Source organism: Cupressus sempervirens, chromosome 10 (genome assembly GCF_028749045.1).
Source record: "Cupressus sempervirens isolate cs-2001-9-10 chromosome 10, ASM2874904v1, whole genome shotgun sequence".
NCBI lineage: Eukaryota > Viridiplantae > Streptophyta > Pinopsida > Cupressales > Cupressaceae > Cupressus > Cupressus sempervirens.
The window spans coordinates 519587031-519602986 of NC_143127.1; the positions used below are offsets into that span (position 1 = coordinate 519587031).

At 35.8% G+C, this 15956-nt stretch overlaps 1 protein-coding gene across 2 annotated transcripts in view; it reads right to left on the bottom strand.

Moving 5' to 3' along the window:
- RMI1 (recQ-mediated instability protein (DUF1767)) overlaps positions 1–15709 on the bottom strand; it is a 314057-nt gene extending 298348 nt beyond the window's left edge. The window contains exon 1 of one of the 2 annotated variants that reach the window (XM_089807777.1): positions 15259–15709. In XM_089807777.1, the coding sequence (XP_089663903.1) occupies positions 15259–15567 (309 nt within the window). In that variant the 5' untranslated portion in view covers positions 15568–15709. The remainder of the gene's footprint in view (positions 1–15258) is intronic. The other variant, XM_089807778.1, reaches the window with a different exon arrangement.
- Between the last annotated feature and the right edge of the window lie 247 nt (positions 15710–15956).

The following is a 15956-nucleotide window of genomic DNA, read 5'->3' on the forward strand; positions in this document are numbered from 1 at the left end:
GACAGTATTAAGTGTGTGGCTAATCATGAATTGATGGAGACTGGAATATTGGCTGCCCACTGGAGCTCATTGCAAATGCAGAAAGTTTCTTCTTCTTAAGTCATGCCGTAAGAGTGGAATTATCGGTACATACCAAGAGCATATTTACCGTGTTACTACATTGAAATGTTACAGGTTGTTGGTCAAACTTGGGCCTGAACAATATTCATGGACCCGAAATAGCTTGCTAGGCGTGTATGAAGTGTTGGGAAATATATATATATTCGTCTCACCACATTACAGGTGGCTGGAGATTACACTTCGAAAGAGGACAATATAGGGAGCCAAGGTTTCAAGATATTAAACTCAAACCCTATTAAAAATTTCCAGTGTCATGCCGTGAGAAATATAGATTAAAATCTAAAGATGCGGTAAATTTGGAAGGTAGAGTCTAGGGAGGCACAATTAAATTCTGTAAATCAATTAAGAGGAGAAGTTGCTACTTGTTAGCTCTCATACTAAGGAATATTTTATATTGATAAAGTGATTGTCGCTCAAATATTATAATATTTCCTCATTTCATATGAGATCAATATATCTCATATAGCTTGTTGTCTTGAAAAATTGCATCGACAGATTGGGAGGAAAAGTGATTTACCACCTTCATCTACATAGACTAGCAATATATTCATTGGCTAGCAGATATTTTAAAGATATCTACCTAGTTTAATACAGCTTCTCCATTGGTCAACTGGTCCTCCAGTATAGTCGCACGCAAAACAGTAACATTGAATTGTTTCAACAAGAAATTATTTTGACAGCTTCTGAGCACAGCTATATTCTTGTTTGAGCACAAACAAACCTCTTGGTGGCTAAATGAGGCCAGAGAATTTTCACAATTGTCGTGAATGGAAATACCATGAAGTTAATTGTTGAACATCTACAAGAGTGATGAAGAATTAGATATAGACTGCGGAACCTATAAACACATATGATATGGGAAGGAGCCTTAATGGTATGTGCAATTGATTGTCTGAGTGGAATCTTCTAGGGGTTAGCATGTGTGGCATTACTGAAAGAAAGTTTATACAAGTGTAACTCTCCGTTTCAGTGATCACTCGAGGAAGATTAAATAATATCATGAAAGGTTTGTGTGGAAGCATCTCTTGTTGGTGAATCGTCTCATGCAATATTTGATATGTTGTCTTGATATCGCAAAGAGGAGTTAAATTTAAAGTTGGTGTTGGCCATTTTAGGCATGCATTACTTAGTAAGGGTAAAACAAATTCGAAATTGACGTTTGGAATAGACATTCACAATTGGACAGCACTCTAATAACGTGGCTTTCTTTCATATTCAAAAAACTAAACAAAATTTGAATTTATTGTTTGGAGTTACTCCCTGCAAGTGTTACGACATTCTCCAGTCTATGTGCTTACAGTGGTTGTTTTTTGCCCTAACAACAGTAAAGTGCATATTTACAAAGCATCACCAGATGGTAATTCTATATGGAATAGAATACACCTTCTTCAGAAGCATGATCAACGTGTATCAGGGAGAGATTGGGGTATGAGATTAAATAAGATTGTTACTATGTCACATGATAGAAATTCGTATGTTTGGAGTTTAGAGGGTATTGAGTGGTTGCTGACACGTGATTCTCAAACTCAATCGTGTTGCTATTTGTGTTAAGTGGAGTCTAAGAGAAAAACAAGTTTGTTATTGGAAGTGGAGCAAAAGGTGTTTGTATTTGCTACTATGAGCAAGATAATAACTGGTGGGTCAGCAAGATTATGAAGAAAAAAAACACAACTCATCTGTGACGAGTGTTGCATGGCACACTAACAGTGTTCTTCTTGCAACAAGTTCTGCAGATGGAAAATGTTGTGTATTCTCTACATTCATCAAAGGAGTTGATACAAGGGATTCAACAATCAGCCCCTTTTGTGACTGAGTTTGGCAAGCCCACCAAAGAGTCAATGGGAGGACCTGGAGGGTCAAAGAAGTTCAATTCAAAGAATTCCAAATCTTGCCAAACTGGAGTTGGTTTATTTTTCGATGTTGGAACACACATAGATAGCACATCCATACAATCAGTAAATGATGAAAGTAGCAATATAAACGAGTTCTCTGACGGCATCAAGAAGCAGAGAGGAGCTTATTTCAATGAAAGGAATGAGAAATCAGCTTTGCGTATTGGATGTGGAGATCCAATATTTGAAAGAGATATTTTACTGGTTTCTAGTAGTGTCAAGGAAAAATTTGTTGAGACTTCAAGCCTTGAAAAGACAAAAAGATTTCTAGGTGGAATTGGTTTGATAAATAGCTACCATAATGTTGGTCTAAGATCAATTGGGCATGGATTTGTGAAGGGTTCCTCATTTGATTCTTGTTCTATTGATAATCGTCATTTTGAGGATTTGGGTTACAATAATGGCAGTGCTGCTGAACTGGCTACAAATCTTTCAAAAATTTCCAAGTCTTCAACGGAAGTTAAACCCTCTAGCTCCCTTGTAGATTACACCTCAGAAAATGGGGAAGATGTTAGTGACAAAAAAATGTTGCACCAGTATGATACTATGCCAATGCAAAGCAGGCGTTCAAGATGGGCTCATACTGCAGGAACTAGACACAAAAGAATCCAAACATGCTCTCCAAAAAGGAAGGGAGTGCCAGTTGACAAAGATTCAGAGCTCATACCAGCTAGGCACACTAGCCCAAGCAAGTCCCAAAAACTAAGCTTATGCAAACTTCATCTGATTGCTATGGGAAAAGCAAGAATTTCACAATTATTCCAAGAGACATGTAAATACAAGAAGATTGTCACCAAGAAGTAATACTAATAAGGTTGGAGATGGTAGCATAGTATTTAATGAACATAGATGGTGCAGTCTGAAACACAAAGACACAAAAAGCGATATAAAGAGTTGAATATTCTGGACTGTGGAGGCCACAATCAGCAGATATAAGAACAGAAATACTCAACATTTATAGAGAGTATCAAAAACTTCCTACCCGAGTTCAGAATTAATTACCATTCAGTGATTATATGGATTTTCATCCCGAGCAGCAAAATAAGACTGATATAGTGAAAAGAAAGTATTTGGAATTGGTTCAGGATCTCCTTGCAAAAGACCAATGCAAAAATGTGTATGAAGAATTTCTAGCAAACCAAGATCATCAAATGGAGGAACAATCAACTACCATTGATCTGTAGTTGTCTCGCAATCACATAGGAAATGTTACATAGGGTGCAAGTTTCTACGTTGGTGAATTGAAGGTTAACTTTGTCAAACAGTTGCACGCGAGGTAATAGCAAATTGGGGCCTTGGTATGATGAGTCTTTATTAACAAATAATAACATGGTAATACTTGGGTCTTTGCATACAAATCAAGAGAGCGGGGAGAAGAAGGCTTATGATTTTGAGAGGTGTGATGAACCATATTTTCTGATGTCCGTGACATGAATTTGGAGGAACAATCTAAGACTGCATTGCAAGACGATGAACCACTTCAACATGACAACAATGAAATGCATACCTTAAAGGATCAACTGAAGGTTAGCAAAGACATGGTTGTGGCATCTTTGGTATGTTATGACAGCACTCACAAAATGGTTGAGATCTCTACAAGAAGGCTCAAAAGGGAGTGGATGGAGATTGGCTTGTTGCTGATTTGCAAGTGATCAAAACAGCTCTTGAAACTATGAAATCAGATTATTTATGCTTGCTTGCTGACAGGGATTACATTCTTAAGGTTGCTGAATTACATGTTGATCAGCTGAATAAAGAAAGGAATGAGATTATGGAGCTCAATAGAGAGCTTAAGTTTACTCATGGGGCATTAGATGATGCTCGGGTTTCCCTTCAGGGAGCAGAAAATCAAATTAGGATCATGAATCACTCTCGGGAACATGAGGATAAAGAGAGGCAGGAGTTTTTCCAAGAAGTAATTGATGAACTTGATAGCATTCGGCGGACGTATGACTTTGATAGCTGCCCCAAATGATCAAATGTCAAAACTTCAGATTATATTCAGCTTGTAGACAACCCTTTGTTTGAAGTAGATGCTGATTGGACTTCCAATAATCCCCTTTTTGTGAAAAACAAGGGAACTCCTTTTGACTGCCATGAAGAGGATGGTTTTGATTCCAAAATATAGGATCCTGGTATAGCTCCTAGCAGCGAATCTTGGTCACAAGATGGGAGTGGTGAATTAACTACAGTTGCTCGTCATTGGATCAGTCCAAATAGGTTCCCGATTTCACACCATTCAGGAGTTGGTTGGATTACATACATCAGCATTGGCTAGATTTTGGTGTAGTATTGATAAGAGTTATGTTTCGATCACAAGGGATTGTTTTTCAGTTTCATTCTTATTCATAGTACCTATGTACCCGGAGGTTCTCCAGATTCATAACAACAATATGGTATTTGATGCACCTAGGGTGTTGTTTTCAGCTTTTGAGCATCTCATTTCTTACATCATCTATTTAGGTCTAGTCGTCACCATCTACTAGGTTATACATAGCCCCTTGATACATTTTTACCTCATCATATCGGATGGTCAAGGCAACGGGGTTTGGGATCCAAATGTTGACAATATGTATCTATGGCTTGTTGAGGACTTCGTTGTAGTTCTATTCAGTTGGAGGCTGGATGCAATGATGATCAGAGTTGTACAGTTTACAAGTGTCGCATTATTTCATATATTTATATGGGATCTAGGGATCCGATTGATGGATGGATTGCAGAGGGACACCTTGCTTCACAATATGGCGGGAATTGTTTTCAAATTGGGCTCCAGAGCTACTTGTAGATTTGTATGGGATCCTGGTACTGATTGCTTGAGGAGAAGCAATTTCAAGGAGGGGAGATTTGAAATTTCCCCTTTTTGGGACATTAGAAATATTAAAGGACACATTTATATGATATTAAAATTGACTAGGAAAACGTGGACTCTTATTATAAAAGGTCAATTTACTATTCAAAGGGGGCTAAAGATGACAAGAGAGAAAAAGAGTCACAGCTATGAGGATAAAAGGAGAAGAGACTCTTTCATTTGGGAATGCTTGATTTATGATTCAGATTTCAGTTTCTCTCTTGCAAGAGTTATTCAAAAAGCTTCAACTTTTAGCCAATGTGAGGACGTAGCCCCTTGTGCCAACAGACAGTGGACGCAAACCCATTGTCCATGGAGACGTCACTTTAGGTGTCTCATATGCGCTTACAAGTTGTTCTCTTAGAGTTCCAATCTGACGGTAAAACTGTATTTAAGATTGTATTTTGAATGCTGGTTATTATACTATTGTTGTATAATGAAATAACATGTTTGGAGGAATTTTATAAGAGTTTACGGATTTTATATTGTTGATTTGTAATGCATTTCCATATGCTTGAATCTTGAATATTATTTTTTTTTAAATGGGTTTATATCTATTGGAGAATCTACTGGTTTCTATTGCTGTTTTGTAATACTTCAATCGATGTTTTAGTTCTAAATATATTTTTGAAGAAAATTGAGTAAATATCCGATTTGGGATATTTCATATCAAGACTTTGTTTGCAAAGTAGGACTATTGATGCCATGTAGACTTACCAGAAAATGATTGTTAAAGGGTTTGCTCCAAGTAAAATGGTTTATAACTTGTTGATTAATAGTTCGTCCATTGCTTGGGAATTAAAGCATGCAATTGGAATCTTCGGGAAAATGATAGACAAACTGAGAATTCTAGAGTTTATTACAAGACACTTGTTGACAAGCTTTGCAGAAACAGCAAGGGAAACTATTGCATGACCTTTGGCAGAAGGATTGTTCTCTGGATGGGATTTCTTATAGGAAATTACTCGATCACTTGCATTCAATGAGTAAAACCATTAGTCTGAAAGGAATGAAATATATTGGTGATTGAAATGCCCTTCTCAATACATTGCAAATCTATTTTCCAGGGTAACAAGCATGATCAGGTGGAAGAAACAACAGGCCAGTGTTGTGCACAATACTTTGCTTGACAAAAGTTTAGTTAGCCATTAAAGAAACTCCAATCTAGTCACCTTGGCAAATTCTTCGAAAATGGAGAGTCAATGGTTCTAAACTTGCAAGGGACATGTCATATGAATCAAAATGATGTTTCAGGAATAGAGCCAGAGAAATGATCACCAATAAAAGTATAGGAATTTGGGGGAAGACTAACTTATAAAGAGATAGGTATTCTTTATGGTTGAATAATGCTCTTCAATCTTTCATGTTGTTATTAATTCATACCATATTGAACCATGTATTGATACTTCTCTTCAAGATTGTCTTGGACTATTATTAATCTCTGTGAATGCTTTAAGGATAGCATCAAGGTTAGAGTACTAGATGTGTCTAGGATTCAAATTACTAGTGAGCATTTTTCATAAGAGATAAACATTCTGTGATCATAAATTCTTAAGTGTGTGCTTCTTGCATTGATAATTATGTTAGTCTGACTTTTAAACTCTCTTGGTTGCAGGACACAATGGGAAGATGAAAGAGCATATAGACCACTCCTTGATACATTTAGTTGTATCTCCCACCCTCAACGAGCAATGCAAGGTGGGACCACCCTCTGTAGGCAATGCAAGGTGGTAGGGCTTTCTTCAGATTTAAGGTGTAAGACCTCTTCTCGGGCAATGCAAGGTGATGTTGTAGTCTTCTCTAGGAGAAGATTTGAGATGCAAGACCTCTCCTACCCTCTGCAAGCAATGCAAGGTAGGTCCATCGTCTACAAGTATGCAAGATGGATATCATAGAAAGAGTCCATGAGGCTCTTGATCACCCTCTAAGAGTGTCATGGTGATGGAGTGTATTTTTTGAATACTCACTAGCTAATGAGTGTTGAATTTAGCTAGATCAGATTCTAGCATATGTTGTGAGAATGTTGTTCTACTGAGAGGGAGACTCCATTTAGAGGGAGTCTGACTATTCAACCTTGAATAAGGAGGTCAGAAGGTTGATTTCAGATTGAGGAGGAACGGTTAAGAGGGAGCCTTAGCATTCAAGTGGCCTTTAAGTACTTTATGATTTCATCTCTAAGAGCGAGAAGCCTGAGGTATGTATTCTTCTCCAAGAGCGAAAAGTCAGAGGTGTAAGAGCTCTTTGAGTAAGTAGGGTCGTTGTCATTTCATGTTTGTGCTTATTCTCCCTCTAGGAATAGCTATGTTGACAATAAGAATTTGTGGTTATTTGATCAGCGGTAGTAAGTCATGATAGACCAGCTACTATGATGTGACTTGGTTGTTCAGAAGGAATCCGCCCTAGCTAAGAGGGGGTGTTGATTTTTGTAGCTAGTTCGGACCCCTTCTTGGCCAACTCAAATATAATATTGATTGTGATAGTATAAATTATTGTGATACAATAATTATATTATTATTATGCTTGATAATATTATTGTATTATTATTATGCTTGATACTATTATTGTATTTGTAATATAATTATTATATTGTGAGATAATATTATTATATTATGCAACGAAATAATATGATTATATTATGCGATAATATAATTATTATAAAATATTATAATATACTTATTATATTATTGTAAGAGGGTGTATTTATATTTTCTGATTATAATTATTATATTGTTATATAATAATTATTATACGTTTTCGGGTGGGCCCAACCTTATTATATTAAGGGCCAGTGTTATTATATATAATTATTAAATTATTATATATAATAATATTAATGGGGGCCCGAACCGTGGAAGAGATTCGTCCCTCCTTGGATCCTAATTGGTTTATATAAAGGAAGATCAATCTTCCTCCATTTGAGACAGCGTAATAGACAATCTGCTTTATAGAGAAGCAGCAGTGCTCAGGGGAGAAGATTGTCTATGGTTGGGAGGGCAAATTGTTGCCCATGGTAAACAAGCACCTAAAATTAGCATTACCAAGCTGGAAGAGTAGAAATGATCAAGTTTTGACAGAGATCTCCCATCAAGGGTCAGGATCCAACCTTCTTTGGGAAATAATTCCCATCCTAGGTGGATTTCCACCCCTTTGCTAAACAGAAAGATCCTTAACATTTGTCAAAATTATTGAGGACCTAGGTTGCATGGGTATGCGTACCCACATGCTTGCTACACATACCCACTTACCCCATGTATTGGGTACTCAATAGAAAGCATCATTGCTAAGGACCTTGACTAAGATTTCTGATTTTTGTTATACCTTTTGTTTGTGTATCAGCTTGTTGTTTATCAAACTTGATTCAATACGTAGTCAATTTGAAACTTATGATTCAACATTGATTAACAGTAAACTTCATAACTGTTCAAATCAGAAGTTTATCATTTGTAATATGGCATTGTTATATGATTTATGATCTTCTTGTTCATGTTTAAAGTCTGCCTCTTCTGTTATGCATCTAAACATTTATCATATATTATTATTACAAACATATTGTAAATCTAAAACTGAAAACAATACATTACATTTGCAAACTTTATCACTGTTCTTGTTTTAAAAACCCATTGTCATGACTCATAATTTCAGATTTTCTATAAATATTAAATTATATTAAAAAAAGTTTGACGTACCCAAGTACCCCCGTCCCCTCTTTTGAAAAATAGCCTTACACATACCCTTACTGTATGCTAAGTACCCAAAAAACCCCATCCCCGTGCAACCTTGTTGAGGACATAGCAAAATCTCGAAAGTGATGACTAATAGGGTTGGAATCTTTACTTGGAATGTGATCAGTTGTAGCAGAATTCCGATCAAGAGTCAGAATGTGACCCTCTTTGGAAATTAATTTCCCATCAACCTTGGAATTCTGACCCTAACTAACCCAAATTCCCATCAGCAAAGCAAATTTAGTTGCAAAAAATTGATAGGGCAAGGTTCAATTTGATTAAAGATTCAAAGGTACTTTGCGAGTTCGAATTTAGAACAACCTGGAATTTCCCAAGAGAAGGTAGATTCTGCCATCACCTAGCAATTTTTTCCCATGTCCTTGCTATTTTTTACCCCATTGAGCAAGCTGGATTTTGATTTGAAAAGTGCACTTTCATGGCAAAACTTGAAATGTTTGGTATGGCGAGGCTCAGATTTATTTCAAATTTGAAGAGAGGGAACAATTCTGAGTTTAGTGAGTAAAAGGATTTCCCAAGGAAGGCAGAATCTGCCCTCTCATGGGAAATTGTTACCCATGTCTGTATTAATTCCACCAGCATCTGAATTTCACAAAGAACAAAATGCAATTGTCTTTAACAGGTCAGCCTTGTAGAGGCAGAGACAAATTAAGTTAATCAAGTTTTATTGGCTATCCAAGCCAAGTCGGTCCCCGTCTAGAAACATCCCTAATCACCTATTTAAGGAGTGCAATTGAATTCATTCTTATCACCAATTCATGATAATATTATCTCTGCTATGGGATCAACAAAATGTTTTCATGGAATAGCAGCGACCTCCATCTGGTAGCAAAATATATCTTTAAGGACAGAAAGAATCTCTGCAGGTCTGCAAAGCCCAATCTGAATTACCGTTTGAATATTAGGTCCAAGTTTAGTGATGAAGGATCAATTAATTACAAATCAATACTTCAGGTTTCCTTCAAAGCAATTATATGCGAATCAGGAGGGAAAGAATGATGAAGTCTGAAAATGCCTCACATCAAAAAATCTATTTGTTTCTTAGATTTTTACAAGAGTTCTTATCAAGTTGCAAAAACTGAAACTTCAGATCTGCATGAAGAAAGGGAGATTGATCTTGGATTTGAGAAAATACATTCTTGTTTCAATGTTGGTCCAGTTTTGTTTCAATGCCATTCAGCCATCTTCATTTGTCATGCTTATTAACTTTATAAAGTTCAATGCCTCTTTTTTTGATTTTGCAAGGATGATCAGAAGCAATATTGCAAGCGGGCTGCTTCAAGACTTCAAGTGATAAAGAAGTTCGAATCAAATCATCAAAGGAAAATCTAAATCGAGACAAAGATTTTTCAAGAAGGCAAGTCCAATCACTCAAAGATATTATCAAGACCTCAAGTGCAATCCAAATCCAAGATCAAGGAAGGATTCAATCACATGAAGAAATTATCACCAAGCTCACAAATGCAATCAAGTTCAGATCAGATCGAAAAATTCCTAAGGGATGGAGAAGACTTGAAAGTTGGAGCAATTTGGGAATGCGAACAATCACAGTTATGCTCAAGGAATTGACAATTTCAAAAAAGTTGATCAAAGTTACTTTCTAACAATCGAACAAGAAATATTTGCACTTTACATTGTAATAGACACATTCCACAAGCTAGGAGACATAGCACATGGCTAAATGGATCTACACGATAAGCATGATGATGTGGTATAATGGTCTGTACGGTTTCGGTAATGTTCCCGAAAGTGTCGAAGATGCTCCCGAAAGGTTTCTGCTCTGATACCACTATAATGGGCTCTGATACCACTGTAATGGGATACCACTGTAATAACCCTAAGAGGTTATAACTTCTTCAAACACCAAAATCTTTTATACTTCAGTTGTTTGACATTTTGTCAAACACTTTGCAGGAAAGCTCTAATACCACTGTAATGGACACCTTGGAAATGCCCAAGACTGAAGCAACTGCTGATAAAGACTCTAATGCTTTTGCATAGACTTTGAAACCACATAAGAATAACATGAACAAAACGGAATTTACGCAAACTGAAGATTGAACCACTATTGAAATAATATTAGTTCTCAAACTAATAAAATCAAATACATAGTAATGAATTTCAAAGACCAAACCCCAAGGGAATGACATCTAGAATGTCACAAAAGAGGATAGACGTCCTCCAATGCCAATAACAAAATCTATAACTCATACCTCCAAGCTCTTATCAAATGCAATTCACAATAATCCGATGCTAAACAATGAAGCTCCCACCTCTATTTATACTTTTCCTTCACCCTTCTAGAAGGAAATAAAATATTAATTAATTACATTTACTAGAAGGTTCCCCCTTCCAATAATTAATGCACTCTCTAGAAACTCCTCCCTTTTAATACAATAATTAATTGTGCTTCTAGAAAATTAAATTACTAGAGGCTTCCTCTTTTCCAATAATTAAATGCACTTTCTAGAAGCTTCTCCCTTGCAATACAATAATTAATTAAATTAATTAAATATAAAGTCACCTTTTTATTTTAATTTATTTAATGACTTTATAAGAAATTAATTTAATCAATTTCTAATTTCTCCACTTAGCCTTTGGAGAACGTAAAGGCTAAGAACTCCACTGAATTGCTAAAAAGATGGGGATATTACATGTGGCAATTGGTTGTCTTGTCCAATCAAAAAATTCCAGATCCAAGCACATTCAATTAATCATGCCAAGTGTCCTATTTTCTCATTGGTTATCAAAACCATAGTAGTTTTCTTACTGGCTCATGCTTCAATGCACTCATGTAATTAGTTGTAAATTTGGAAACCCTAATTAGGGTTTGTAGGACTAAATCTTGGCCCTTAATTGTAATTGCATACCTATAAAAGGCCAAGGCTTCGCCGCAAGAACGGTAATGCATGCACTTGTCAAATAGTAGGGGCCCATGTTTCAACTAGATTGATGGATAGCCGAATAGCCCATAGAAACCTATAATGCAGGGTGGGCGGCGAGTGGGATGGGCCCCGTATATTCTATGGTAGTCAGTAGATTCATTAGATTAGAGGAGAAGCATTAGAGAGCTAGAAGTAGCGTAAGCTAGCTAAGGGAAAGACTTGATCAAATTGTTGCTATGATGCTATCAAAGTAATGGATAATTCATTGTTGGTTCTTCATGCTGAATTTTAATTGATGTTGCTTTGAAGTATTGCATGGTTTCCTCAATCATTCACTTGGAGTAGATTTATTTTCATGTTGAAATAGTTTAGTTGGATAGAAGTAACTATGGATGACTCAAATAAATCCAGGCCACTAGCTTCTTGCTGATGGTAGGAGTGCTTTGTGTGGTAAGTCAATGATTGAAAGCACTTAACTTCAATTGATATTCAATCTTTAGTGTGCATTCATTTGATGCGATTGATACTGATTTGAAAACCATTCAAGTGCTTTTTCGAAGCTTGCACAAGGTGGATGAAGTTGTTGATTAAGTTGCATCTAGCGGAACCCAAGTCATCCATGATTCCTTGCATTCATAGCTAGAAGTAGAAGTAGAAGCAAGTTGAAGTTGAAGTGGAAGTGATAATTGGATAACAAGACATATTTTCATTGCATATTGTGAAGCCAAATCTTTAGAAATACAAGTAGTTGATATCAATTGATGAATAGCATAAGTCTCTTAAGTGATTACCCGAAAATCACATTAATTCATTGAGCGAATATCCACAATTAATTGAACCTGAAAGTCATTTCATGATATTACTTTGCAAGCTTAGCATGAGAGATGACCTTATATCAAAAGAGGATTGACTAATTGGTGTTTCACTCCAAAACATTGAGTATTTGATTCTATATGTTGTAGTGGACTAAAACTCACATCAACAGGTCTTAGAATATAAATTGCAAAAGAATCAACCTCTATTATAATGAATTTTTCAGTTTAGGCCTTATCAAATTGGTGAAATCAGGCAAAAATTACATGTTCCAACACAACGAACAAGGGGAAACTAAAAACTAGATATTTTATTTCATTCTATACAGAAACTGTGTAGACAAGAAGGATAACAAAAATGACTTGCCTACAGCCTATAGACATATAAAAGGTAGAAGTGCTGATGGAGTTATTAATCTCTTTCTTTACTAGTTCACATCAGCTGCAATGTGAAACTGGTCGGTGGCAAGTTCCAAAGGAAGAGTGGGCAGACAGAACATGTTTATTTTGTAATATGGGAATAGTTGAGACAGAGCAGCACTTTGTCAAGTACTGCCTGGCTTACAATGACATCAGATCTGGTTATACAAAAATATTGCAGAATAAGGACTTCAACTATTTATTCGAGGAAGATCAAGTGAAGAGAGCAGCGGATTTGATTACCAAACTTCAAAGAAGGAGAGACAAGTTATCCAAAACTTTACAACTGACTAGTTCCGCTCCTGACTTGGGAGGGTGATCGCATGGGTCCCATAGACTACTTTAGTCTCGTAGACGTCATTAAAATCTATCATATCATATCATATCATTACAATGGGCATTGAAAACCAATTACAAATACAAAAAATTTACAAGATGATTCCAGCAATTATACTAATTACATGAGAAACCTTTTGTCTTAACGGAAAACATTAAAAAAAAAGCTAAGCAAAGAAGGGAAATGATTGTTCGATACTTTCTTTTTCAATTGAGGAAAGATTTATAAAAGCTAAAATTTGTGAAAAAAAGAAAGTATTGAACAATCATTGATCCCTCACTAAACTCAAAATTGTTCCCTCTCTTCAAATTTGAAATAAATCTAAGCCTCGCCCTACCAAACATTTCAAGTTTTGCCATGAAAGTGTACTTTTCAAATCAAAACCCAGCTTGCTCAAAGGGGTAAAAATAGCAAGGACATGGGAAAAAATTGCTAGGTGATGGCAGAATCTGCCTTCTCTTGGGAAATTCCAGGTTGCTCTAAATTCCAACTCGCAACGTGCTTTTGAAGAAAAAGAGCTAAGACCAATAATATTGCATCTAAAACATACTGGAAAGTTCGAGAAAGAGGAAAAAAATTAAAATTACATGATCAGCATATGGCCTCATAAATTCAGAAAGCATTCAATAATGGAGCAATCAAATCGGACAAATCTGGATGAAATTGAACATGAAGACTACCCAATGACTCCAATAAAACAAAAATTCAATATTCTAAGAATGGAGTTTTAATTAACATTCCAAACAAATTATTAATTTATAGCATTCCACGGTAATATTGTAATCTTTTATCAAATTCAGATTTTTCAATTAAAATGTTGCTGAAACAACACATAGATAGAATGAAGTAATCAACATCCGTAGAATGTGAGACACAAAGAACTAAATAGTGATTAGATAATGGTGGCAGCAATAAGTTGTAGCCAATTGTTAAAGTTGATAAGAAATATAGATAAGCTGAAATAAGACGTGCTACTAAAAAAAATAGGCATTTCATGTTAATAAAAGAAAATTTAACAGAAACAACAAAAGAATATGATATTCAGTTTATTCATGTAATGATTCATATGCCTTACCATTTTTTTTGTTTTTCTAAATGTTTTTTATTTTTCTAAAATTGAGAACATGAAAAACTATCAATGATTGTTCAATACTTTCTTTCTTTCACAAATTTTAGCTTTTATAAATCTTTCCTCAATTGAAAAAGCTTCGCAACGCAGACAATTTAGGAATCTCAACTTTTATTCTTATTTTTGGAGATTGTATACATATTAATTACTTATGCACAAGCTTTGCAATCCCATTTGTCATCTCATTATCATAATTTTTTCTTATTTCTGTTGACATTAATAAGAGAACATTTCATGTTGATCTTGTGATCCAATTACAGTACGTATAAGGTTTGGTAGGTTTACGCAATCATTTGTTAGAAATAAATACAAATAAGCTATTTAAGTTTCAATGCTTGCATACAAAGTAAGCTTTAAATGTAGCATTTATCCAGATGTCGATAAAAGCAATATACACAGTTTGAAAATGTTCTTCTGATAATGATAATTTCATCTGCATTTTACAACAAAAGGTTTTAAAGAAATGATTGGTGTGTACCGACCAAAAAATACTTGCAATGGGCTCAAGTTAACCCTGTGTTGCAAAATACTACTAAACTTTTAGCAATTATAGTACACTGTACTACCTACAACTACCTTTGCAAGGTTTCTCAAAATGCTACTAATTTTTTAGCAATTGTAGTAAACTGTATTACGTATAACTACCTTTCCATGGTTTCTCGCATTGCAATAAATCGCAAGTTGAAAAGAGCTGATACCATGACTAGCTTGCTTTTACTATTGAGGCACATTATTTATTTGAATGCACGGAAAACTATGTGAAAAGCAATGATTTGGGTTTCAAATAGCGTATATATTGTCCCACAGCGTAATTTTTACTCGTTTGACAATAAAACGAAAAGTTGTGATCCAAGCTCCTAGTTTCATTTTGAAAACAATATGAACCTTTCCCTATAAAATAGCAGCCTGACAGAATTATAAGTCTAAAGTTGCCCACCAGCTTTGCGAGTTTGATGTCAGTGCGACTAGTCGCGTGATATTTTTAAAAATATTGAAGGAAAAAAGGACTAAAAAGGCACGGGGCATATAGCTTTAGAAACTCATGAGTGTAATTTAGTTTGAAGCGGTGCCATACCTGCAAAAGAAAAGGGCCAGGGATGTCGGTGGCATGCAATGTGTGAATATTGGGGGGAAGGATGGAATCTCCTGCCATGTTAAAATCTGCAAACAAGAAGTGGGAGAGACAGTGTTCAGCCTGCTGGGCGACGGTCATGTTGGGGTTGGCGATGGAGTGGAGGCAGTGATGCAGCCACTCCCTTCGGGGTTTCACACCCAACCCCCGCAGATGTTCCTCCAGAGCATTGTCCCACTGCCACTCCTCCGCGTCCACGAACAACTCCTCGTCTTCCGACTCCGATATTTCCACCGTTTCTGCGTCTGCCATTTTCCCAAATGGAAAACCTCAATTCCAACGCAGGCCTACCTTGGCGTACGCGGGAAACAGAGTATTTTCTGTTATCAATCTGTGTTTTCCTTGACAGCGTATCAAATCAATCATATGATGTTCATTAGTTAGAATATCACCCCACGTGGTTATTACTAGGGAGGAAATACTTAAAACATTCATGATGTCAGGTAAAGAGAAAAAAAAATTAAAAACAAGTTTTGAATCTAAGCTCTATATAAAGTGCATCCTCCAAAATAAACAATTATCAATAAATAAACAAAATTCAATCTATAATATAGGTATCTAAAAATAGATTTCGATCAATAATATAGGTAGCTTATCAATGATGACATTTTTTTGTGGTTGGTAGTAACTAGTTCATTAGG